The sequence below is a fragment of the Pogona vitticeps genome, chromosome 1 (assembly GCF_051106095.1).
Source record: "Pogona vitticeps strain Pit_001003342236 chromosome 1, PviZW2.1, whole genome shotgun sequence".
Taxonomy (NCBI): domain Eukaryota; kingdom Metazoa; phylum Chordata; class Lepidosauria; order Squamata; family Agamidae; genus Pogona; species Pogona vitticeps.
The window spans coordinates 255,657,812-255,678,618 of record NC_135783.1 but is presented as its reverse complement, the minus strand read 5'-3'; the positions used below and the strand labels follow the sequence as shown (position 1 = coordinate 255,678,618).

The window sequence follows — 20,807 nt, the reverse complement described above, 5'->3', positions numbered from 1 at the left end:
CATTTTGAGGAAAAAATCGCTCAGATTCGCAGTGGGCTGGACTCCACTGTTACTGCAAAATCGGAAGATGTGTCCAGTGTGCCGTGCTTAGGTCAAACTTTAATGGATGAGTTTCAATTGTTGAGACCCGAGGATGTGGACAGGGTGCTTGGATCTGTCCGTTCTACCACCACGCCGCTCGACCCTTGCCCATCTTGGCTAATTGGAAGATCTGCCAGGGGGGTTCGCACTTGGGTCCAGGAGGCCGTGAACGCCTCTCTGAGAGAGGGAGTGGTCCCTACCGCCTTGAAAGAGGCGGTAATTCGACCACTCCTTAAAAAGCCTAACCTGGACCCAAGGCTGGTGGTCAACTACCGACCAGTGGCGAACCTCCCTTATTTGGGCAAGGTGTTGGAGCGGGTTGTGGCCGGGCAACTCCAGGCGCTGCTGGATGAAACGGATTTTCTGGATCCATTTCAATCGGGTTTCAGGCCGGGTTTTGGTACAGAGACAGCCTTGGTCACCCTGTATGATGACCTTTGCCGGGAGAGAGACAGGGGGAGTGTGACCCTGTTGATACTCCTGGACCTCTCAGCGGCTTTCGACACCATCGACCATGGTGTCCTTCTGGATAGGCTGGCTGGGTTAGGAGTTGGGGGCACTGTTTTACGGTGGTTCCGCTCCTTCCTAGCTGACCGTATCCAGAGGGTGGTGCTGGGGGACAGTTGCTCTGCCCCATGGCATTTATGTCATGGGGTTCCTCAGGGCTCGATACTGTCCCCCATGCTGTTTAACATCTACATGAAACCGCTGGGAGAGGTCATCAGGAGGTTTGGGCTGAGGAGTCAGCAATATGCTGACGACACTCAGCTCTACCTCTCGTTTTCCACCAATCCAGGTGAGGCGGTTTCTGTGCTGAACTCGTGTCTGGACCTGATAATGGACTGGATGAGGGTTAATAAATTGAAACTCAATCCAGACAAGACGGAAGTGCTGTTAGTGGGTGCTTCGCCGGACAGGTTGGAGGGCCACTTCCCTGTCCTGAATGGGGTTACACTCCCCCTAAGGGACAGGGTCCGCAGCTTGGGGGTGCTCCTGGACCCCAGTCTAACACTGGAAGCCCAGGTGGACTCGGTGGCCAGGGGCGCCTTCATCCAGCTGCGGAAATTATACCAGCTACGGCCCTACCTGGACGAGCGGAGTCTCATGACAGTTACACATGCACTGGTAACATCTCGTATTGATTATTGCAATGCGCTCTACGTGGGGCTGCCTTTGAAGACGGTCCGGCGACTGCAACTGGTCCAGAATCGAGCTGCGCGGCTGGTGAGTGGTGGGGCCGCCAGAGAGCACATCAAGCCGATTCTGTATAATTTACACTGGTTACCAGTTGCTGTCCGGGCCCAATTCAAAGTGCTTGTTTTGACATATAAAGCCCTAAACGGCTTGGGCCCTGGATACTTGAAGGACCGCCTCCTTCCATATGAGCCTACCAGGCTGTTAAGATCTTGCCAGGGGGCCCTTTTGAAAGAGCCATCCCTCAAGGAGGTAAGAGGGATGGCTTGTAGACAAAGGGCCTTCTCGGCAGCTGCCCCCAGACTATGGAACGCCCTCCCAACTGAAATTCGCCTGGCGCCGACACTGATGATATTTCGGCGCCAGGTCAAAACCTTCCTGTTCCAGAAGGCTTTTAATTGAAATAACATTAACTGTGGGTCTTAATGATGGCAATTTTAATTGTATTTTTTAATTGTATTTTAATTGTATTTTAACTGTATTTTAATCATTTTGTTTTACTGCATTGAATTTTGGTTGTTGTGAGCCGCCCAGAGACCTTTGGGTAGAGTGGGCGGCATATAAATCAAATAAATAAATAAAATAAATAAAAAAAAATAAGAGGACAAAGTATCAATACAAAATTAAACAAATAAAAATAGTATCAGTGAAAAAGATGGTGGGGTTGAACAATACGTTAAATCAAGAAAGAGTAGAGTCCGGGAAGGCCGGTTTGAAAAGGAATGTTTTACAGTAAATAATTTCTTGAAGGTTCCCAGTGAGGGCACCAGGCAAATTTTGGGCAGCAGAGCATTCCACAATTGCCGGGCTACCGCCGAGAAGGCCTGGTTTCTAGTCATTGATTTCTGAGTCTCTCTAGGGGTCAGAACCCTCAACCGCTCATCCTGGGAAGATCTTACTGGACAGGCTGATTTAGTCAGAATGAGGTGTTTTGCCACATAATGGGGTCCCAAACCATTTAGGTCTTTGAATGTGAACACCATTACCTTGAAGCTAGCACAAAAACGAACAGGTAGCCACTGCAGGGCAGCCAGGGTGGGGGAAATATGCTGATGTCTCCTCACCCCACTTAGCAATGCTTCTCATTTTGTATTTTTTTATTATAAGAACTCTGTTGCTCTTTATTTGTAAGAAAATCTTTGAACCATTTAAAGCTATATTGCTTTTTTTTACTTTTAAATAAAATATTATAAATATGTATTCTTTGCCTTATTAGGCTATAAGCTCTTATTGTTCATTTTTATTCTTGAAAGAGTCTGTACTCTTTATGAAGATGCTCCTGTCTTTCAACATTCATATGCTTTGTATTCAAGTACAGTGGTGCCTCGACTTAAGAAATTAATTGGTTCCGGAACTCTGGATGTAACTCGAAATGGTCATAAGTCAAAGCACCATTTACCATAGGAATGCATTGAAATACAATTAATCTGTTCCAGCCAAAGCACAAAATCACCAAAAAAAAAAAAAAAACCACCCCAAAAAAACCCAAACAAACCCACACACTGCAAGACCCATCAGAAACACGATTAATCCATTCCAGCCGAAGGGGAGAAGAAAAGCAAACAAGCAATGCAAGACCCATCAGAAATGCAAAAAAGCAAAGCAGAAAGCAAACAAACCATGCAAGACCCATCAGAAAGGCAAAAACCCAAAGCAGAAAGCAAACCATGCAAGACCCATCAGAAATGCAAAAAAGCAAAGCAGAAAGCAAACAAACTGTGCAAGACCCTTCAGAAATGCAAAATAAGAAAAGCAGAAAGCAAACAAAGCATGCAAGACCTTTCAGAAATGCAAAAAGAAAAAAGAAAAAGATAAAAAGAAAAGCAGAAAGCAAAACAAACCGTGCAAGACCGTTTGGAAATGCAAAACAAAACAAAACAAACAAACAAAACACACCAAAGGATAAAAACCGATCAAACTGTGCAAGACCCAGTAGAAATGGGAAAAAACCCCCAAAGCAAACAAACCCCGCAAGACCCATTGGAAATGGGGGGGAAAAACACCAAAAAACAAACAAACCCTGCAAGACCCATCACAGCATAGAAACATAATCCCACCACCCAACCCAAAACCATTCTGCAAAACCCACCCAGAACAGTTTTTAAAAAGTAGAAAGCAGCACCTTACCTTACCAGGCAGCCCGAAGCCTCCTCTGATCTCACACTGTCTAACCACTGGGGCAAAAGAGCTACAAAGAAGTAGCTTGTTCGCTACCAACGGTTAGCAATTTGAATTCCCGCCTTTTTTCCCTGTCTTTTTTTGGTTGTGATTTGAAGCTCCGACCGCAAGTTGAAGCAAAATTTTGCTGCCAGAGCTGGTTGTAACTCGAAATGGTCGTATGTCGGGACGTTCGTAAGTCGAGGCACCACTGTACAACTTAAGATCACCTTTTAAGCATTTAAGTAATTTTGCCTACAGTTTTGTTCATATCTGTAAGGACAACTTTGAAAGATAAAGCAACATTTCCGTGACTTCTCAAAAGTTACATGTTTGTAATATTTTTGGACTTTATGTTTTTCATACGGAACCAGAAATAATGTAAATAAATATAACTTGTATAGAATTAACAATTTCTGGAATGACTTGGAATTATTGCAGCAATGAAGACACTTATAATGAGAAACCCAGATAAGTTTTACAAACAGCTGGTTACTGATTGTTTCGTTTCATTCTGGTATTAACCCTTTACTGGGATAATGTCAGCTATGACAAATGATAGAATCTGTTCTCTTTGCTCACGAGGTATATAAATCATTGTATGACTCCTGGGGGGGGGGTCAGTTATCCAAATAAGGAACTGACAATTTACTTAGAAACAGATCCACAAGCAGTCATATGGTAAAGGCAACATACCTCTGTGCTTTGTTCTTTGAATCTGAAACAATCAGACAATCATCCATGTATGGAAATGCAGTTATACCATGGACCTGAGATACACAGTAATTGGTGACATACATTTTGTGAAGATTCTGGAGGCTATTGATAAATGAAAAGAAAGTGCTTTGAACTCACAGGCCCTGTTCCCTAGAGGAAATCACAAGAAACAACAGTGTTTGAGTGTGATGGTGTGAAAATAAACATATTTGAGGTCTATCACTGCAAACCAGTCCCCTTTTCTGAAAAGTGGTAATACTGTTTCTAACATTACCATTCTGAATATCTTTGTATCTGTGTATGAGTTTAAATCCCTGAGGTCTAGAATAAGTCTCAGACCCATTATGGGCACTGTGAACTAACGGGAAAAGGTCTCAGATCCTTTTGAGCATGGTGATGTAACGGGAATAGGAACCAGTATGTAGCAACTCAAAAGGAACCCATTGGATAGCATCTTTCTGAAGGAATGTAGCTATTTCATCCTCTGGAACTTGATGGTGCTGTGGATCTGAAGAGACCTGTAGGCAGGAAAAAGGTGAACTCTACTGCATAGCCATGTTCCACAATGGTCAAGACCCAACTGTCATTTGTGACACTGCATCAAGTGTTGAAATTTAGCACTCAAGGTGGAATGTTGCTGTGAGAAGGAGCAGTCAGAGGGAATGTCAATCTTGAGAGCAGAGAAGTCAGAAATGTTGATGATACAGGATCTCAATCTTGAGAGATGACCAGGTCTTCCTCTGAAGCAGAACCCAGACAGACCACCTGCTCCTTGCTTTGTAGTGGAATTGGAGGCAAAATAGGGAGGGTTTTTTTTTTTTTTAGATCTCTTCGGTTTCATTTTTGGTTTGGCCTTCTTCGCTCTGCTGGTTTCAGGATCCTCTGTTTTCTTTCTTGCTTGTTATGAAGGAAGATTCTGACTTCACTGCTGATGTGGATCTCGAGGTTGATGCTCTATTCATGATATTGAGGGAAAGTGCTGGCACAGTTTTGTGTTTGATGCCCATCATCCTGACATAGGGGCACTTTGAGTGTCCATCCATGAGAGAGATCTTGTTAGTGTATGAGGCACATGTTTGAAATGGGTCCATTGGGGCCATAAAATGCAGGAAGGCCTCACAATGACAAATACTAACTTTTTTAAAAAAGGGAAAAGCTCACAGCTATGGGATAATGAAGGTCACAAAGAAGGCAGGTGATGAGAAGAGGTAAGGATTTATTTATTTATTTTGCATAAAGGTTCTAAGACATTCCAATAGGTGTTTTCTTCAGTGGCAGATGAAAGGGAACTGATGATTCTCCACAGGGTGGAGAATCATGCACAGTGCAGGGAGTCAATGTAATGGGCTTCCAGGCTCTGGAATGTTCCAAGGGAGTTTCACTCAGGCACAGAAAGAATCAACCTACTTGTGTGAATTCACAGAGAACACAAAGAAGAAACAAAAGGTTTCCTACACCTAAATCTTCTTTAGAGAGCAAGAAAAAACCCCACCTTTCCCTTCACGGAATGAAGTTTAAAAATGCCTAGCCCAGACTGACATGTTGAAACTCTTTGATTACTCTCTCTCTCTTTTTGGCTGTGCCATTTTCTATTGATTAAATAATCTCTGTTAGATATTAAGCTCCATGTTATTGGTGCACCACATAAATTATTCAAGAGCTATATAAATTCTTATGGCAGGCATGAATTATTAAACCCTAATTTGGAACTGAGCCAAGACCTCTTCATTTAAACTTTGTGTGTTTTTCTTTCCCCTAGCAGAAAATGAACACATGTGTGCCTGTCATTTGAAAATAAATAAATAAAAACAAGAGCCTGTTTTTACCACATCCTGTTACTTGGTGTTTTTTTTAAAGGTTGCTAGGCATACTTAGCATAAAGCTTAAAAAGGTGTGTTTTTATGTTGTTATACCACTTGTCTTTGATTCATGGGGGGTGAAAGCCTTTTTAATATTACTTTGCCTGTTATTCATAGTGTGCAGTCATGCACGCTTAACCGTCACCAAATAATCAAATAGAGGCATGTTGTGTTCAGTAGAATCAAGCTGGAGGGATATCTAATGTAGGATCAACAGGCTGAAAGTTCCAAAGAACTCTGCCACTGCCCTTTCCAGAGGGGAACATTTCCTTCCTCCATCTGCCAATTATTTGGGCACCTCTAGCAATCCAAACAACACCCCTGACATTGACTTTGCGAGATCTGTTCTTATTTGTTTATTGGAAGGGGAAAAGGCAATTTGATCTGTAACCTGCCTCGCCTCACCATGGACTCGTCTTCTCCATGTTTACAGGAAGACAACACAGCTGTCTTCCTCAATATGAGGGCTTGCTAATCAATCTATGAATGAACTGCCCAGCCTGATTACTCATAGTAGAACCTTCAGTTTGACATGCTACAGAAAACTTCCTCCATGAGCGAAACAACAATATGCAAAATGGCAGTATCTGCCTGTCAGATAAACCAAACCATCATAAGCTGGGAACTTGTTCAGACAATAGCTGGGGAAAGCCAGTGTGTGCACAAGCAGGCTAGCTGTTTGTCCCTGCAAAAATGCATATGATACTGTCAGAATCTGTGTCCAGGATGCATACTTGAGGGTACCACATGCGACATTCTTTATTAGTGCTGGCATGGGGACATCTCATATAATCCGTACAAATGATGCAGTTCCTAAATAGGGGCAGCACTGTTGCAGTGTGTCTCATCCACTACATGGCGTTTCTTTGCTTTTTTAAACAGCAGACATTGTAATATTTTAACTCAATGCTAATACAAGAGGTGAGTTTGATCTGTTTCTTTACACTTTAGGAAGCTGTTGGAAAACTAGAAAGGATATATTTCAGTTCTTGATAAAAATACTCCCATAGCGTATTTATTAATGACACTTTAATTTCCATTCCTTTATATGGCATTCCACAAAAAGTTAATCAATGTATTCTGCAGAATCTCAAGATATAACTTTTTCCATACCACCTGACTGTAAGCAGGAGATTTCAAGTTTGAATAATCTCCCACTAAAGTTTTCCTATTTATAGGCTGCAGTCTACTAGCATGTTGCAGCTAGAGTAAGGTTCACTGAATCAGTGAGGATTTTGTGACTCTACTCCTCTCCAAGTTCCGTAGATTCAGCAGGCCTACTCAAGCTGTAACTTAATGCAGATTTCAGCCATAGAAAACTAGTGTGCAACAGAAAAAAAAATAGGCCTAACCCTTCATCCTGGTTTTCTAGTTTTCCATAACTGGGCAGTGCTTCCATTTTTGGTTTGTTTTTGTTTCTTTATTGTTTGTTTTGGTAGGGAAGTATTTAATTTCAGATACATGCAACTGGAGGACTTAAATTCTGAAACTAAATCTATTGCATGTATAGATCATCTGGCACTGAATGGTAATCAGGAAGGAAGGAGGGAGGGAGGCGGCAAAAAAGGCCAGTGTGGATTCACAAAAGCTTAGGGAGGAGCTAAAAACCAAAAAAAGACATGTACAGGAAGTGGAAAGAAGGCCAGGCCACCAAGGATGAGTACAGACAAGTAGCAAGGAAATGTAGGGATGGCATTAGGAGGGCAAAAGCTGAGAATGAGCTGAGGTTCCTAGGGACCCTAAAAGCAATTTTTAAAAAGCATGTTTCAGGTATGTGAATAGCAAAAGACAAACAAAAGACACAGAGGCACAGCTCCACAATGGAAATGGAAAAAATGATAACAGGTGACAAAGAAAACGCAGAGGTGCTCAATTCCTATCTTAGTTCAGCCTTTTCCCATAAGACAGACAATAAACTTCCAAACAAATTGGAACTGCAAGTGGGGGGGGGGCAGGATTGCAGCTGGAGATTGATAAACAGATAGTCAAGGAATACCTTACCACCTTGAATGAGTTCAGATCTCCGGGGCCTGATGAACTGCATCTGAGAGTACTGAAGGAACTGGCTGAAGAACTCTCAGAACCGCTATCCATTATTTTATTGAAATCATGGGTGAGGTGCCAGAGGATTGGAGGAGGGCCAGTGTTGTCCCTATCTTCAAAAGGGCAAAAAAGAGGAACCTGGGAACTGCAGGCCAGTCAGCCTGACATCCATCCCAGGCAAAATTCTGGAACAGATCGTAAAGCAGTCATTGTGCAGGCACCTAGAAAACAATGCAGTAATAACTAGAAGCCAAGACAGATTTGTCAAGAACAAATCCTGCCAAACTAATTTGATCTCATTTTTTGATCAGGTCACCTCCCTGATAGAAAGAGGGAATACACAATTGGCTACAGAATCATACTCAGAAGGTGATAATTAATGGGTCCTTCTCTAACTGGAAGGAGGTAACAACTGGGGTACCCCAAGGCTCGGTCCTGGGCCCAGTGCTCTTCAATATTTTTATTAATGACCTGGATGAGGGAGTGCAGGGAATGCTTGTCCAATCTGCAGATGATACCAAATTGGGCGGAATACCTAATACCATGGAAGACAGGAAAACAAAATTCCAAATGACCTTGATAGGATGGAGCACTGGGCCGAAAGCAACAGAATTAAATTCAAAAGGGATAAGTGCAAAGTATTGCACCTCAGAAAAAGAAACCAATTGTATAGTTACACGATTTGCACATGCACTGGTAACAACCCATTTAGACTACTGCAATGCGCTTTACGTGGGGCTGCCTTTGAAGACGACCCACCGACTACAACTGGTATAGAATCGAGCTGCGTGACTGGTGAGTGGAGGAGCCGCGAGAGACCATATTCAGCTGATTCTGGCCAGGTTACATTGGCTACCAGTTGCTGCCCGGGCCCAATTCAAACTGCTTGTTTTGACATATAAAGCCCTAAATGGCTTGGGCCCTGGATACCTGAAGGACCGCCTCCTTCCATATGAACCTACTCGGCAGTTAATATCTAGCCAGGGAACTCTTTTGAAAGAGCCGTCCCTCAGTGAGGTGAGAGGGATGGCCTGTAGGCGGAGAGCCCTTTCGGCAGCTGCCCCCCCCACCGGTCTTTGCAATGCCCTCCCAAACGACATCTGCGGGCGCTGACGTTACTGGCATTTTGGCGCCATGTTAAAACCTTCCCGTTCTGAAAGTCTTTTAATTTAAGTTTTTAATTGAAGGTTTTAATTTTAATTGATAGGCATGGATCTAGATTGTTTTTGTAGATTGTTTTTGTTTTTATTTTTGCTTTTGTAGAGTAGATGTAACCATATTGGTTTTTAGTGTTTTTAACTGAGCTGTTTTAATTGATGTTGGAAGCCGGCCAGAGACTCTTGCAGAGTGTGGGTGGCATACAAGTCAAACAAACAAACAAACAAACAAACAAACAAACAAACAAACAAACAAACAAACAAACAAACAAACAAACAAACAAACAAGATGAGGGATACCTGGCTTACCAAAACTATGAGCGAGAAGGATCCTGGAATTGTCACAGATCACAAGCTAAATATGAGCCAACAGTGCGGTGTGGCTACAAAAAAGGCTAATGCTATTTTAGGCTGCATTAAGAGAAGAATAGTTTCCAAATCCCACAATGTGCTAGTCCCCCTCTATTCAGCACTGGTTAGGCCTCACTTTATTGTGTCCAGTTCTGGACACAAGACTTCAGGAAGGATGCTAAGAAGCTGGAACAAGTTCAGAGGAGGGCGACAAGGATGGTCAGGGGGCTAGAAACCAATCCTTATGAGGAAAGAATTCGGCATGTTTAGCCTTGAGAAAAGAAGGCTGAGGGGTGATATAATAGCACTTTTCAAATATTTCAAAGGCTGTCATACAGAGGAGAGGCAAGATCTGTTCCTGATCATCCCAGAGTGCAGGGCATGCAACAATGGGCTCAAGTTAAAGGAAGCCAGATTTTGGTTGAATATCAGGAAAAACTTCCTGTTAGAGCAGTACGACAGTGGAACCAGTTACCTTGGACGTTGGTGAGTGCTCCACATTGGAGGCATTCAAGAAAAAATTAGTTAAGCACCTGGCAGATATAATTTGATTGTATTCCTGCACTGAGCAGGGGGTTGGACTTGATGACCTTGTAGGCCCCTTACAACTTCACTTTTCTATGATAGGTAGGTAGGTAGGTAGGTAGGTAGGTAGGTAGGTAGGTAGGTAGGTAGGTAGGTAGGTAGGTAGGTAGGAAGGAAGGAAGGAAGGAAGGAAGGAAGGAAGGAAGGAAGGAAGGAAGGAAGGAAGGAAGGAAAATCTAAAATGGTAGTAGAATGATTGTTATGCTACCTTAGATAGGCTGCTAAATTTTTTATTCCCCCCACCTCCAAATGCATTTTCAGCTTTAAATAAACTGTGGAAAATGGATTAGATTCATTATTGCATTAGGAATCTAGTCACCCAAAGCCCCTTGTCACATATTAAGTAATAAACCAAAAGTCAAACATGATTTGTGAAATTAACATTTATCAAGGAAATATTCCCCAGCGCTGCACTGCGATTAGTCTCTGGCATCTGAAATATCAACCATAATTCATAACATGCCTATGAAAGTATGCCACCACCACTCGTATGAAGACATGAATTTTGATGGAAAGGTGATCAGTAACCTGAGATTAATTTGTAAGTTTTAGGAGGGTATATGGTGCTGCAATATATTTGCAGGAAACCTCATAATTTCTCTTCTCATCCCTGAACTTTACATGCTATCATATTACTCAAGCCTGCCCTTCATCCCTCCATACGCATGCTCCCCCACTGTTTTGTATTATCCAAACCCCATATATTGATTGATTAGCTTTCTATATTGCCAATCTTAGCAGCCTATTTTAATAATGAACAATGACATTTAGCACACAACCTGTATAAATTTCTTTAAATTATCATCATTAATCATAACAGCTAACTTTTTACATTTTGACAACAACTATCTTTCATCTGAGGAGCCCAGGATGCACCCAGAATGTACCACTCTAAGAAACATATAATTAACCCTGCCTTGCAGTTAGATCAGCTGAGGCTTAGAGCATCACAAAGAATTATTTAGATTCACACAGCCATTAAGTGGTGTTGCTAAAATTAAAATCCAGAATTCACATTAATATTTTTAAAAGTTATAGACTAAAACACTCTTTTTAAAATAATTTGATAATGGAGATTTTTTTTCCTCCTCTATTTTGGTAGTATTGACTTTTTCCTCCAAATAGATTTCCTGGTACATCTTAATAAAAAACAAAAACCTATTAGGATTTTATGCCAGTGTAATTGGGGGGGGGGGGGGGAGAGGAAGAAGGCATAGGAAGCAGTAGGTTTAACATTTGGAGATAAATTGCTTCTAGTTATGAAATCACCATATACATTATTTGTTGAATACTGGTTTTTCCTGTTGTGATGTATGAAAGTGAGAGCTGGACCATAAAGAAAGCAGACCGCCGAAGAATTGATGCCTTTGAATTGTGGTGCTGGAGGAGGCTCTTGAGAATCCCCTGGACTGCAAGGAAAACAAACCTATCAATTCTAAAGGAAATCAACCCTGAGTGCTCACTGGAAGGACAGATCCTTCATGAATTTGACACAACTCCAGGAGGCAGTGGAAGATAGGAGGGCCTGGCGTGCTCTGGTCCATGGGGTCACGAAGAGTCGGACACGACTAAACGACCAAACAACGACGACGAGCCGCACAACTCAGGATGCAAGAAATAACACTCACGGCAATGTCTTCATTTATAGCAATTTGCCTCCAAAAGTTTTGCCACTTGTGTTACTCCTGTCGGGAGAACTAACAAGGTTTTTTGCCAAGAGGTATACTGTGTATCTCCATTCTGAACGAAATCAACCCTGAGTGCTCACTGGAAGGACAGATCCTGAAGCTGAGGCTCCAATACTTTGGCCATCTCATGAGAAGAGAAGACTACCTGGAAAAGACCCTGATGTTGGGAAAGTATGAAGGGAAGAGGAGAAGGGGACGACAGAGGACGAGATGGCTGGACAGTGTCTGCGAAGCTACCAACATGAATTTGATCCAACTCTGGGAGGCAGTGGAAGACAGGAGGGCCTGGTGTGCTCTGGTCTATGGGGTCACGAAGATTCGGACACGACTTAATGACTAAACAACAAAAATATTGTGTATCAGCTTTTGTAAAATAAAATTTGCTTTGCCAGGGTAGCCCATAAGATACCATGCTGAGCATGGGTGTGAGAAACTGTTTTTAATATTTGCTAAGCTCCTGCAATTCAGCAAAACCTGCCTGCAAGTACTGTTGGGGCTGCATAGTAAAGGATACTTCCAGACTAAGTTTTTATTGTGCAGATCCCCTGCCTTATTCACAACCTCTTACTGGACCAAGATAATATTGCCTTTCCCTATAACCTTTTCTGTTCACCATTAATGACAAAAAGATGGAATAGCTCCACCATGCAAATAGTAATGCTTGGAGTCAAGAAGCTCCCTAAGGATGCAGTCCAGTATACACATATTTATTTTTTCAAAAAAAAAATTGGTTTATGAATGTGGACATTGTGCTTTTGTATCCACAGTTCAAAAACCTAGGAAATGGCCCAATATTGCTACACAATATCATGCCCATGTAGCCAGCAGGAAAAAGGATGCCAAGCTTTACATAGCAAAGGATAGCCTGAATGTTGACAACACCAATAGTAGCAGCCAAGATGGTCTACACCAGGGGTCTCAAACATGCGGCCCGGGGGCCATTTGCAGCCCCCCAGATGACAGTTTGTGGCCCTCGCCTTGCCTGCCCCCCCAAGCGCCCACACATCCTCTGCTGTCAAGAGTAAAAAAAAAAGCCTTGCCTCGCTCGCCGGCTCTCTCCCAAGACAGCACCTCTTGCACCCTCCATCCAGAACTGCAGCCTGCCAGCTAGCCCACCTGTCTGTCGGCTAAGGAAACTCCTGGGCGGCTTCCTTGGGCTCTTGCTCCGCTTGGCGGAAAATCTGATGCGGCCCAGCCTCACCCAGACTCTGCCTCTAGAGGCCCCCAGGTAAATTGAGTTTAAAACCCCTGGTTTGCACGAAGTAACATTCACAAAGTGATACCATATAAGGAAAAATCCCAGAAGTTGACTTACTTTTTTCATCAGTTAACCACTTCTCACTCAAACACAAAACAACCTTAAGGGATGTTTTTCAACAAGTGTGAAGATCCTATATCATCTGCCCAGACAGTTATGTGAAAAAGAAAATGCACTCTCTTTGAATTCTATGGTTTTACATATCATGATATACTAAAAATCATCTGGTCCTTAGCAAGTCTGAACATTTGGTAAATACAACCTCAGATGAACAACAAATGACATATTGTACTGTGTCATGATTTAATTAACAAAAATAAAAAGCCATGTGCGGAAAATTCAGCACACCTTATGATTCAATAGCTTGTAAAACCACCTTTAGCAGCAATAACCTGAAGTAATTATATTCTGTATGAATTTATCAGTCTCTCACATTATTATGGAGGGATTTTGGTCCACTCTTCTTTACAATGTGGTTTTAGTTCACTGAGGTTTGCAGGCATTTGTTTATGCACAGCACTCTTAAGGTCCCACCACAGCATTCCAATCAGGTTGAGGTCTGGACTTTGACAGAGCCATTGCAACACCTTGATATTTTTTTCTTTTTCAGCCAATCTGTTGTAGATTTGCTGGTATGCTTGCAATCATTGTCCTGCTGCATGACCCAATTTCGGCCAAGCTTTAGCTGTCATGACAGATGGCCTCACGTTTGACTCTAGAATACTTTGGTATACAGAGGAGTTCACAGTTGACTCAATGTCTGCAAGGTGCCCAGGTCTTGTGACTGCAAAACACCCCCAAATCTCCACCGCCGTGCTTGACAGCTGGTATGAGGTCTTTGTGCTGACATGCTGTATTTGGTTTTTGCCAAACGTAGTGCTGTGCATTCTGGCCAAACATCTCCACTTTGGCCTTGTCTGTACAAAGGACATTTGTTCCAGGAGTTTTGTGGTTTGTCCAGGTGCAACTTTGCAAACCTAAGCTGTGCCACCATGTTCTTTTTAGAGAGAAGCGGCTCTGTCCTTGTAACCCTTCTGTATTTTCCCATCATGTCTTTTTTTTACTTGTTAGGAAATAATCCATACATATGAAATTGGTACACAAAGCCTTTTGATTGGTAACATAAGAGGGCCTCCATCTAGATGCACCTTTAGTTCCAAGGACCCAAGCACTCTCTCTCTCTCTCTCTCTCTCTCTCTCTCTCTCTCTCTCTCTCTCTCACACACACACACACACACACACACACACACACACACACACTTTTTTTACTATGTGATCACTTATCTCTGTCTAGACTTCAGTTAGTAATAATCAGATCACAACTAATAGTTTCTTATAGGAGGAGAATGTTTGCACAAAATCCAATTGCTGTATGCAAGAAGGAAGAGTTAGTCCACTGCTATTGACCACTCTTGTAGGCCACACACCAATGAATATGCATCTCTGGCTGAAAATGACTACATTTTTTTTCTTCAGTTTACTGCTGAAGAGAATTTAGCACATTAGAAGGCATTATAATTGCTCCTGCAAAAACTAACCTTTGCACTGGAGAAAAAGTTATTCTTACTGGTTTAGAAGTCATTGTTCCAGTTGTATGGTCCATGTAGGACTATTACACCTCTCCAATCCCCCCTCCTTGATTCACCAATTATACTTTTAGAGCACTGTGGCATTAAGAAGACTACATCCAACAAAGTTTTATTTGAAGACAGATATGCACCTTTACCTCAGATAAGGTTAGAAAGGTAAAAATAACCTTGAGTTGTATTCTCTTCAGTTTTAAAACACACTCTCACCTCAAGACACAATTGTGTCAAAATTAATATGAGTGATCTGTCTGACAACAGATTCAATTTTGCTCTTTCTCTTTGTGGCTTCCTGTTCATAAGAAATCCCATCCGTAATTCAGACTCAGGAGCCAAACTATATTAGTTAATCTGTCCTACAAAGGCAGCAAAAGAACAATGCTACATTTGGGTGAGAAGAGGAATAGAAGTCAGGGATATTTCAATGACTTTGGACTTATAATTAATTTTAACAAGTATCTATCTCAAAATGTGAAGGACTTTAAGAATTGTATTAATGAACAAGTCATCAAGTCTGCAAAATATGACTCCCAGTGAACCAACTTCCAATCACAATTGCAGTGCACAAGAAACCTTGAGAAGTCCTATAAGATTCAACTTTTTGTTAGCTTATTGCTCATGCTAACAGATGTTCAACACACTTTCCCTACAACATTTCCTCCTCCCCCTCTCAATGACGATACAATACTCACAAATATTTTTTATTTTCATAAACATCATGCAGCTTTAAAACATGTGGGTGTTCTATCAACTTCAGGATGGCTATTTCCCGTTCCACCTGGAAAAAGAAAAGACAAATACAAGAAATTATTGGAATCTATGCCTTAGAACACATTAAGATGAACTATACATAGTTCTTGTTCTTTCGTATTCCTCTCCACCTCACATCTTAACCAAAGAGATCCACTGAATTCCCTATGCAGAATCATGAAGAAACAAAGGAGATCCACTATGCAGCCCTAAGCTAATTATGTGTATCTATTTGTTATTAACAAAGAAATTAACTTCTAGTCAAATAGGCAGAGATCTACACAAATCAGCAACTTCTGGGGTTAGTCATATTGTATATTGTATTCCAAAAACAAAGAGGTGCATGACATTTAAAAGATTAACAGATTTATAATTGAGTAAACGTTCATATACTAGAGCCCATTTTATCAGATGTGTATAAGGAGAAAGACAGTAACTAACAAAAGTGATATCCTTATTTGGCCAGTAGATATGCAGATAGGTATAAAAAGAGAAATCATCATAATCAATATTAAAACCAAAACTTAACATGTTTCATGTTTCATGTTTTTACAATGACAATTACTTGTTAGATATACAGTATATATAATCTCAAAGCCTGGTACACACATTATTGTTTGAGTATGTTGTAAGTAATATCTTATGATCTCTGTCTGAAGTGCAAATGTAGGCCTAAATCCAATTGCTAGTGTAAATTAGATTCACTGAATAAATATATGTACATAAGTGTTGACTATACCACTAAGCAACTGATTCAATCCACTCTAGTGGATATTCACAACTGGATTTAGGTCACAGTACCCCTTCTTGTGCATCTGGAACAAACAGAAGCATATTTCATAAGATTTTGGTCAAACTACTCCCTCCCACTAATGCTACTACCTGCAGATTCACAACTCCCATAATAAGTAAAGTGTAGATTCACAGCTGAAAGGCTCAAAACAGCAGATCAGCTGAGACAGACTAAGACCACATGTAGTTGGCTTTTTGTGCAAGTCAGACAAAGGTAAAGGTTCCCCTTGACAATTTTTGTCCAATCGTGTTCGACTCTAGGGGGCGGTGCTCATCCCCGTTTCCAAGCCATAGAGCCAGCGTTTTGTCTGAAGACAATCTTCCGTGGTCACATGGTCAGTGCGACTTAGACACGGAACGCGCCACGTCCCTCTATATCAGACAAAACGGGAAACTAAAGCTACAACCCATTTACAGACACTACAAATTCTGTCTCCTCTCATGCTAAGAAATAAAGGGGGAGAGATCAGTGCAACTTGTGTACATGGTAACAAACCACAGTTTACTTCAGTCACCCACTGACTATGGGTGTGGGATTTATGACACTGGTCAGAAATTGAGAATCCTGAACACACACCGGTCCCTACTGTGCCTCGTTTTAACTTGTAAACATTATGCAGTTTACAGATTTGTGTCAGCTCTTCCTGTCTTGTTATGGAAAGTTGCATTCCTCAGTGGATGAGGAATCCTTTAAATGATTTTCTTTACTCCTACCCTTTATGCATTTACAAGTTCCAGTTACTTTATCTCAGTGAATTTACTTCCTATCACATTCACACCACCAAAAACTGACATTCAAATTCTGAACAAAGAACAACAATAAGATACTAGAACTCTTCTAACAATGTTGCTACATTTAAATTTGGGGCGGGCGAGGGGGCTAAACATGCATAAACCACTTTTAGCAGAAGCAGAAAATGTTTTGGCATTCTTCCCTGCTGAATCAGGAGTCTAAATTAATTCTGTGCTTGAGAAATCAGCAAGTACCTCTTTCAGTCTGTTTTACAAATTGAGCGGTTATAGCTGGATCCACAGGTCATAAAAAGCACAAGGGCAGGTACTGTACTCTTATGTAATAATGAATTGCTCATGACATTGCTCATCACATTGTCCTATGAACTCAGAAGGAAACTCATAGGGCAGAACACTTGACTGTAAAAGGCTCTGGAAGGTACACCCTTTCGTGCTGTACCTTCCAGAGCCTTTTAGCAACAGTCAAGAAATATGGCTGGGTCAGAGAGGCCCTCTGTGGCAATTTCCTCTGAAGCCCCTATCCCCCCAGGGTTTCACGAGGTTCTCACACTTCTTCCTTCTTCTCTGCCACCAGGTATTACTGCTTTAATACCATTTAATCATGGAGACTTGTGTGCTTTTAAAACTTAAGTCATTTATTAGATCAGGGAATTATGTGATTAATATTCAATAGGTAAATCACAGGTTGCAAAATCACTAGTATTTGAATCCAAACTGCTATAACTTTAAACTTCTTTTAACTCTCTATTCTATCCATCGTTCTCACAGATCTCTAACTCACTCTTGGTCCACTTTTAAGTTTCACACTGTCTCTCACTACCAGAATCTATCTCAGACTCCATACGCCAGTCTTTATATCCAGCTCTCTCCCCCCTTGGCTCCGCCTTCCATCCACTCATTGGCCCCTTCTCCACTGTTCTCATGTGACAGACAGGTGACGGCAGGACTGTTCATTACACACTCACTAACCACTTAGAAACACTGCCCAGTATTTCCTGGAGGACCAGATGTGCTGATGGTTGGGGATTTTTTTTCCTGCTTGGTACCTTGCTCAGCCCTTTCAGTCACTCTGGCTACCCAATGCTCCAGGGAGTTACCAAAAATTCACAAGGTTAAAGATTTAAGCCTCTACACCAACCCTGACAGGTAGGAATAAAATATCCACAAAATGTACAGTATCCAGTAGGTGATTGAGGTCAGGCATTTCTTTAAATACCAACAATCCTCTTTCCCCCAAATAACCAAACTGTTGTAAGACATCCATCAAAGACACCCATCGACCACAGTGACAGATAATCTCTTCCACTTATCACAACAATACATCCACAACAAAAACACGATGATCACCACAATTACCCATCTCCTGAAAAGGACAAAAGCTGTTCCCACAGCTATAAATATTCAACTATACAACAAACAGCAACAGAGTATGGACTGAGTTCCTACTCCAGTCCTCTGAAGATGCCGGCAAGGTCAGGAAGAAAAACCTTCAGAACACAGCCAAAGAGCCCAAAAAACCCACAATAACCATGTTTTAATTTAAATTTTTTTTTCAATGAAGTTCTTGGGAAAAGAAGTTTCCGAGAAGTCCTGTGCAGGCTCAGTATAACCCAATTGTGTGCATTCACAGAGACCACGAAGAAGAAGAAAGTTCCAAACAGTTTCAAAAGATAGTTTCAAAAATTTCTAAAGCAGTCAAAAAGTTGTAGAGTAAATAGGCATTCAAAACATCTTAAGCCAAAGGCAATTCCAGAACTGTTTCCACAAGAAAATAAGAAAGCTGGCTAACCTAAGCTAATACTCTTATTGAAGCAGAACTTTGGCATGGCTCCAAAGCATATGCAGAGTACAAATCACGTAGCAAAGCATAACATTCTCCAGAGAGAGATTAGGATAAATAAGTAAACTCTATTTCTATTTTATACCCATCATTCTATTTTCTAGATCCTTCCAGATAATACACCAATTGGGCCTCAAATTGCCCCAAACCTTCTCAGAGCACGTTCTCCAAAGTAACTTCCATAGTGATCCTGCCTCCTCCCATGTCTTGTGTCCTGCCTGTTACCAAGATATTATGCCTCTTCTTGTTGTTTGTTTTATTTCTCTAGTTGTTTTGTTTATAATTTCATACTTCTTCTAGTATACTATTTTATCATGCTGTAAACCACCCAAAATAGTGCATTTAATTAATGGGCTTGTATAACAAACAACCCCTTCACGGATTGCTGCCTTGTCATGACAAAGGGGCTTGAGTAATTCAGAGAAGCTATGGGCTATGCCGTGCAGGGACACCCAAGACGGACAGGACATAGTGAAGAGTTCTGACAAAGTGCAATCCACCTGGAGCAGGAACAGGCAAGCCACTCCAGTATAATTGTCAAGACAACTCCATGGACAGAAGCAAAAGGCTAAAAGATATGATGCTGGAAGATGAGCTCCTCAGGTCAGAAGGCATCCAACATGCTACTAAGGAACAGCAGAGGACAAATACAAGTAGCTCCAGAGCTAATGAAGTGGTTGGGCCAAAGCCAAAAGGACGCTCAGCTGTGGATGCGCCTGAGAGGAAAGTCCGATGCTGCAAAGAAAAGTACTGCATAGGAATCTGGCACGTCAGATCTATGAACCTTGGGAAGCTGGAGGTGGTCAAACAAGAGATGGCAAGAATAAATATTGACATCCTGGGCATCAGTGAACTAAAATGGACAGGAATGGGTGATTTCAATTCAGACAATTATCATATCTACTATTGTGGGCAAGAATCTTGTAGAAGAAATGGAATAGCCCTCATAGTCAACAAAAGAGTGGGAAAAACTGTAATGGGATACAATCTCAAAAATGATAGAATGATTTCAATACAAATCCAAGCCAGACCTTTCAACATCACAGTAATCCATGTTTATGCACCAACCACCCATGCTGAAGAGGCTGAAACTGATCAATTCTATGAAGACAACAACACCTTCTAGAACTGACACCAAGAAATATGTTCTTCTCATTATAGGGAACTGGAATGCTAAAGTAGGGAGTCAAGAGAAAAAAGGAACAACAGGGAAGTTTGGCCTTGGAGTTCAAAACAAAGCAGGGCAAAGGCTAATAGAGTTTTGCCAAGAGAACAAGCTGGTCATCACAAACACTCTTTTCCAACAACACAAGAGGCGACTCTACACATGGAAATCACCAGATGGGCAATACTGAAATCAGACTGATTATGTTGTCTGCAGCCAAAGATGGAGAAGCTCTATACAGTCAGCAAAAACAAGACCTGGAGCTGATTGTGGCTCTGATCATCAGCTTCTTATAGCAAAATTCAAGCTTAAACTGAAGAGAGTAGGAAACACCACGGGGCTAGTCAGGTTTAATATAAACCAAATCTCTTATGAATAAACAATGGAAGTGAAGAACAGATTTAAGAAACTAGATTTGTTGGACAGAGTGCGTGAAGAACTCTGGATAGAGGCTCGTAACATTGTACAGGAGGCAGCAACAAAAACCAAGGGACCTCACAGAAGCAGAAGACATCAAGAAGAGGTGGCAGGAATACACGGAGGAATTATATCAGAAAGATGTGGATATCCCGGACAACCCAGACAATGTAGTTGCTGACCTTGAGCCAGACATCCTGGAGAGCGAAGTCAAGTGGGCCTTAGAAAGCCTGGCTAACAACAAGACCAGTGGAGGTGATGGCATTCCAGTTGAACTATTTAAAATCTTGAAAGATGATGCTGTTAAGGTGCTACATTCAATATGCCAGCAAGTTTGGAAAACTCAGCAGTGGCCAGAGGACTGGAAAAGATCAGTCTACATCCCAATCCCAAAGAAGGGCAGTACCAAAGAAT

At 41.6% G+C, this 20,807-nt stretch overlaps 1 protein-coding gene across 24 annotated transcripts in view; it reads right to left on the bottom strand.

Annotated features, from left to right (window-relative positions):
- The window catches only part of BRSK2 (BR serine/threonine kinase 2), a 536,847-nt gene that overhangs the window by 129,445 nt on the left and 386,595 nt on the right, over positions 1–20,807 (bottom strand). For all 24 annotated transcript variants that reach the window (XM_020788805.3, XM_020788806.3, XM_020788808.3 and 21 more), the window contains exon 3: positions 15,369–15,454. In XM_020788805.3, coding sequence (XP_020644464.3) covers positions 15,369–15,454 — 86 coding nt within the window. The remainder of the gene's footprint in view (positions 1–15,368; positions 15,455–20,807) is intronic.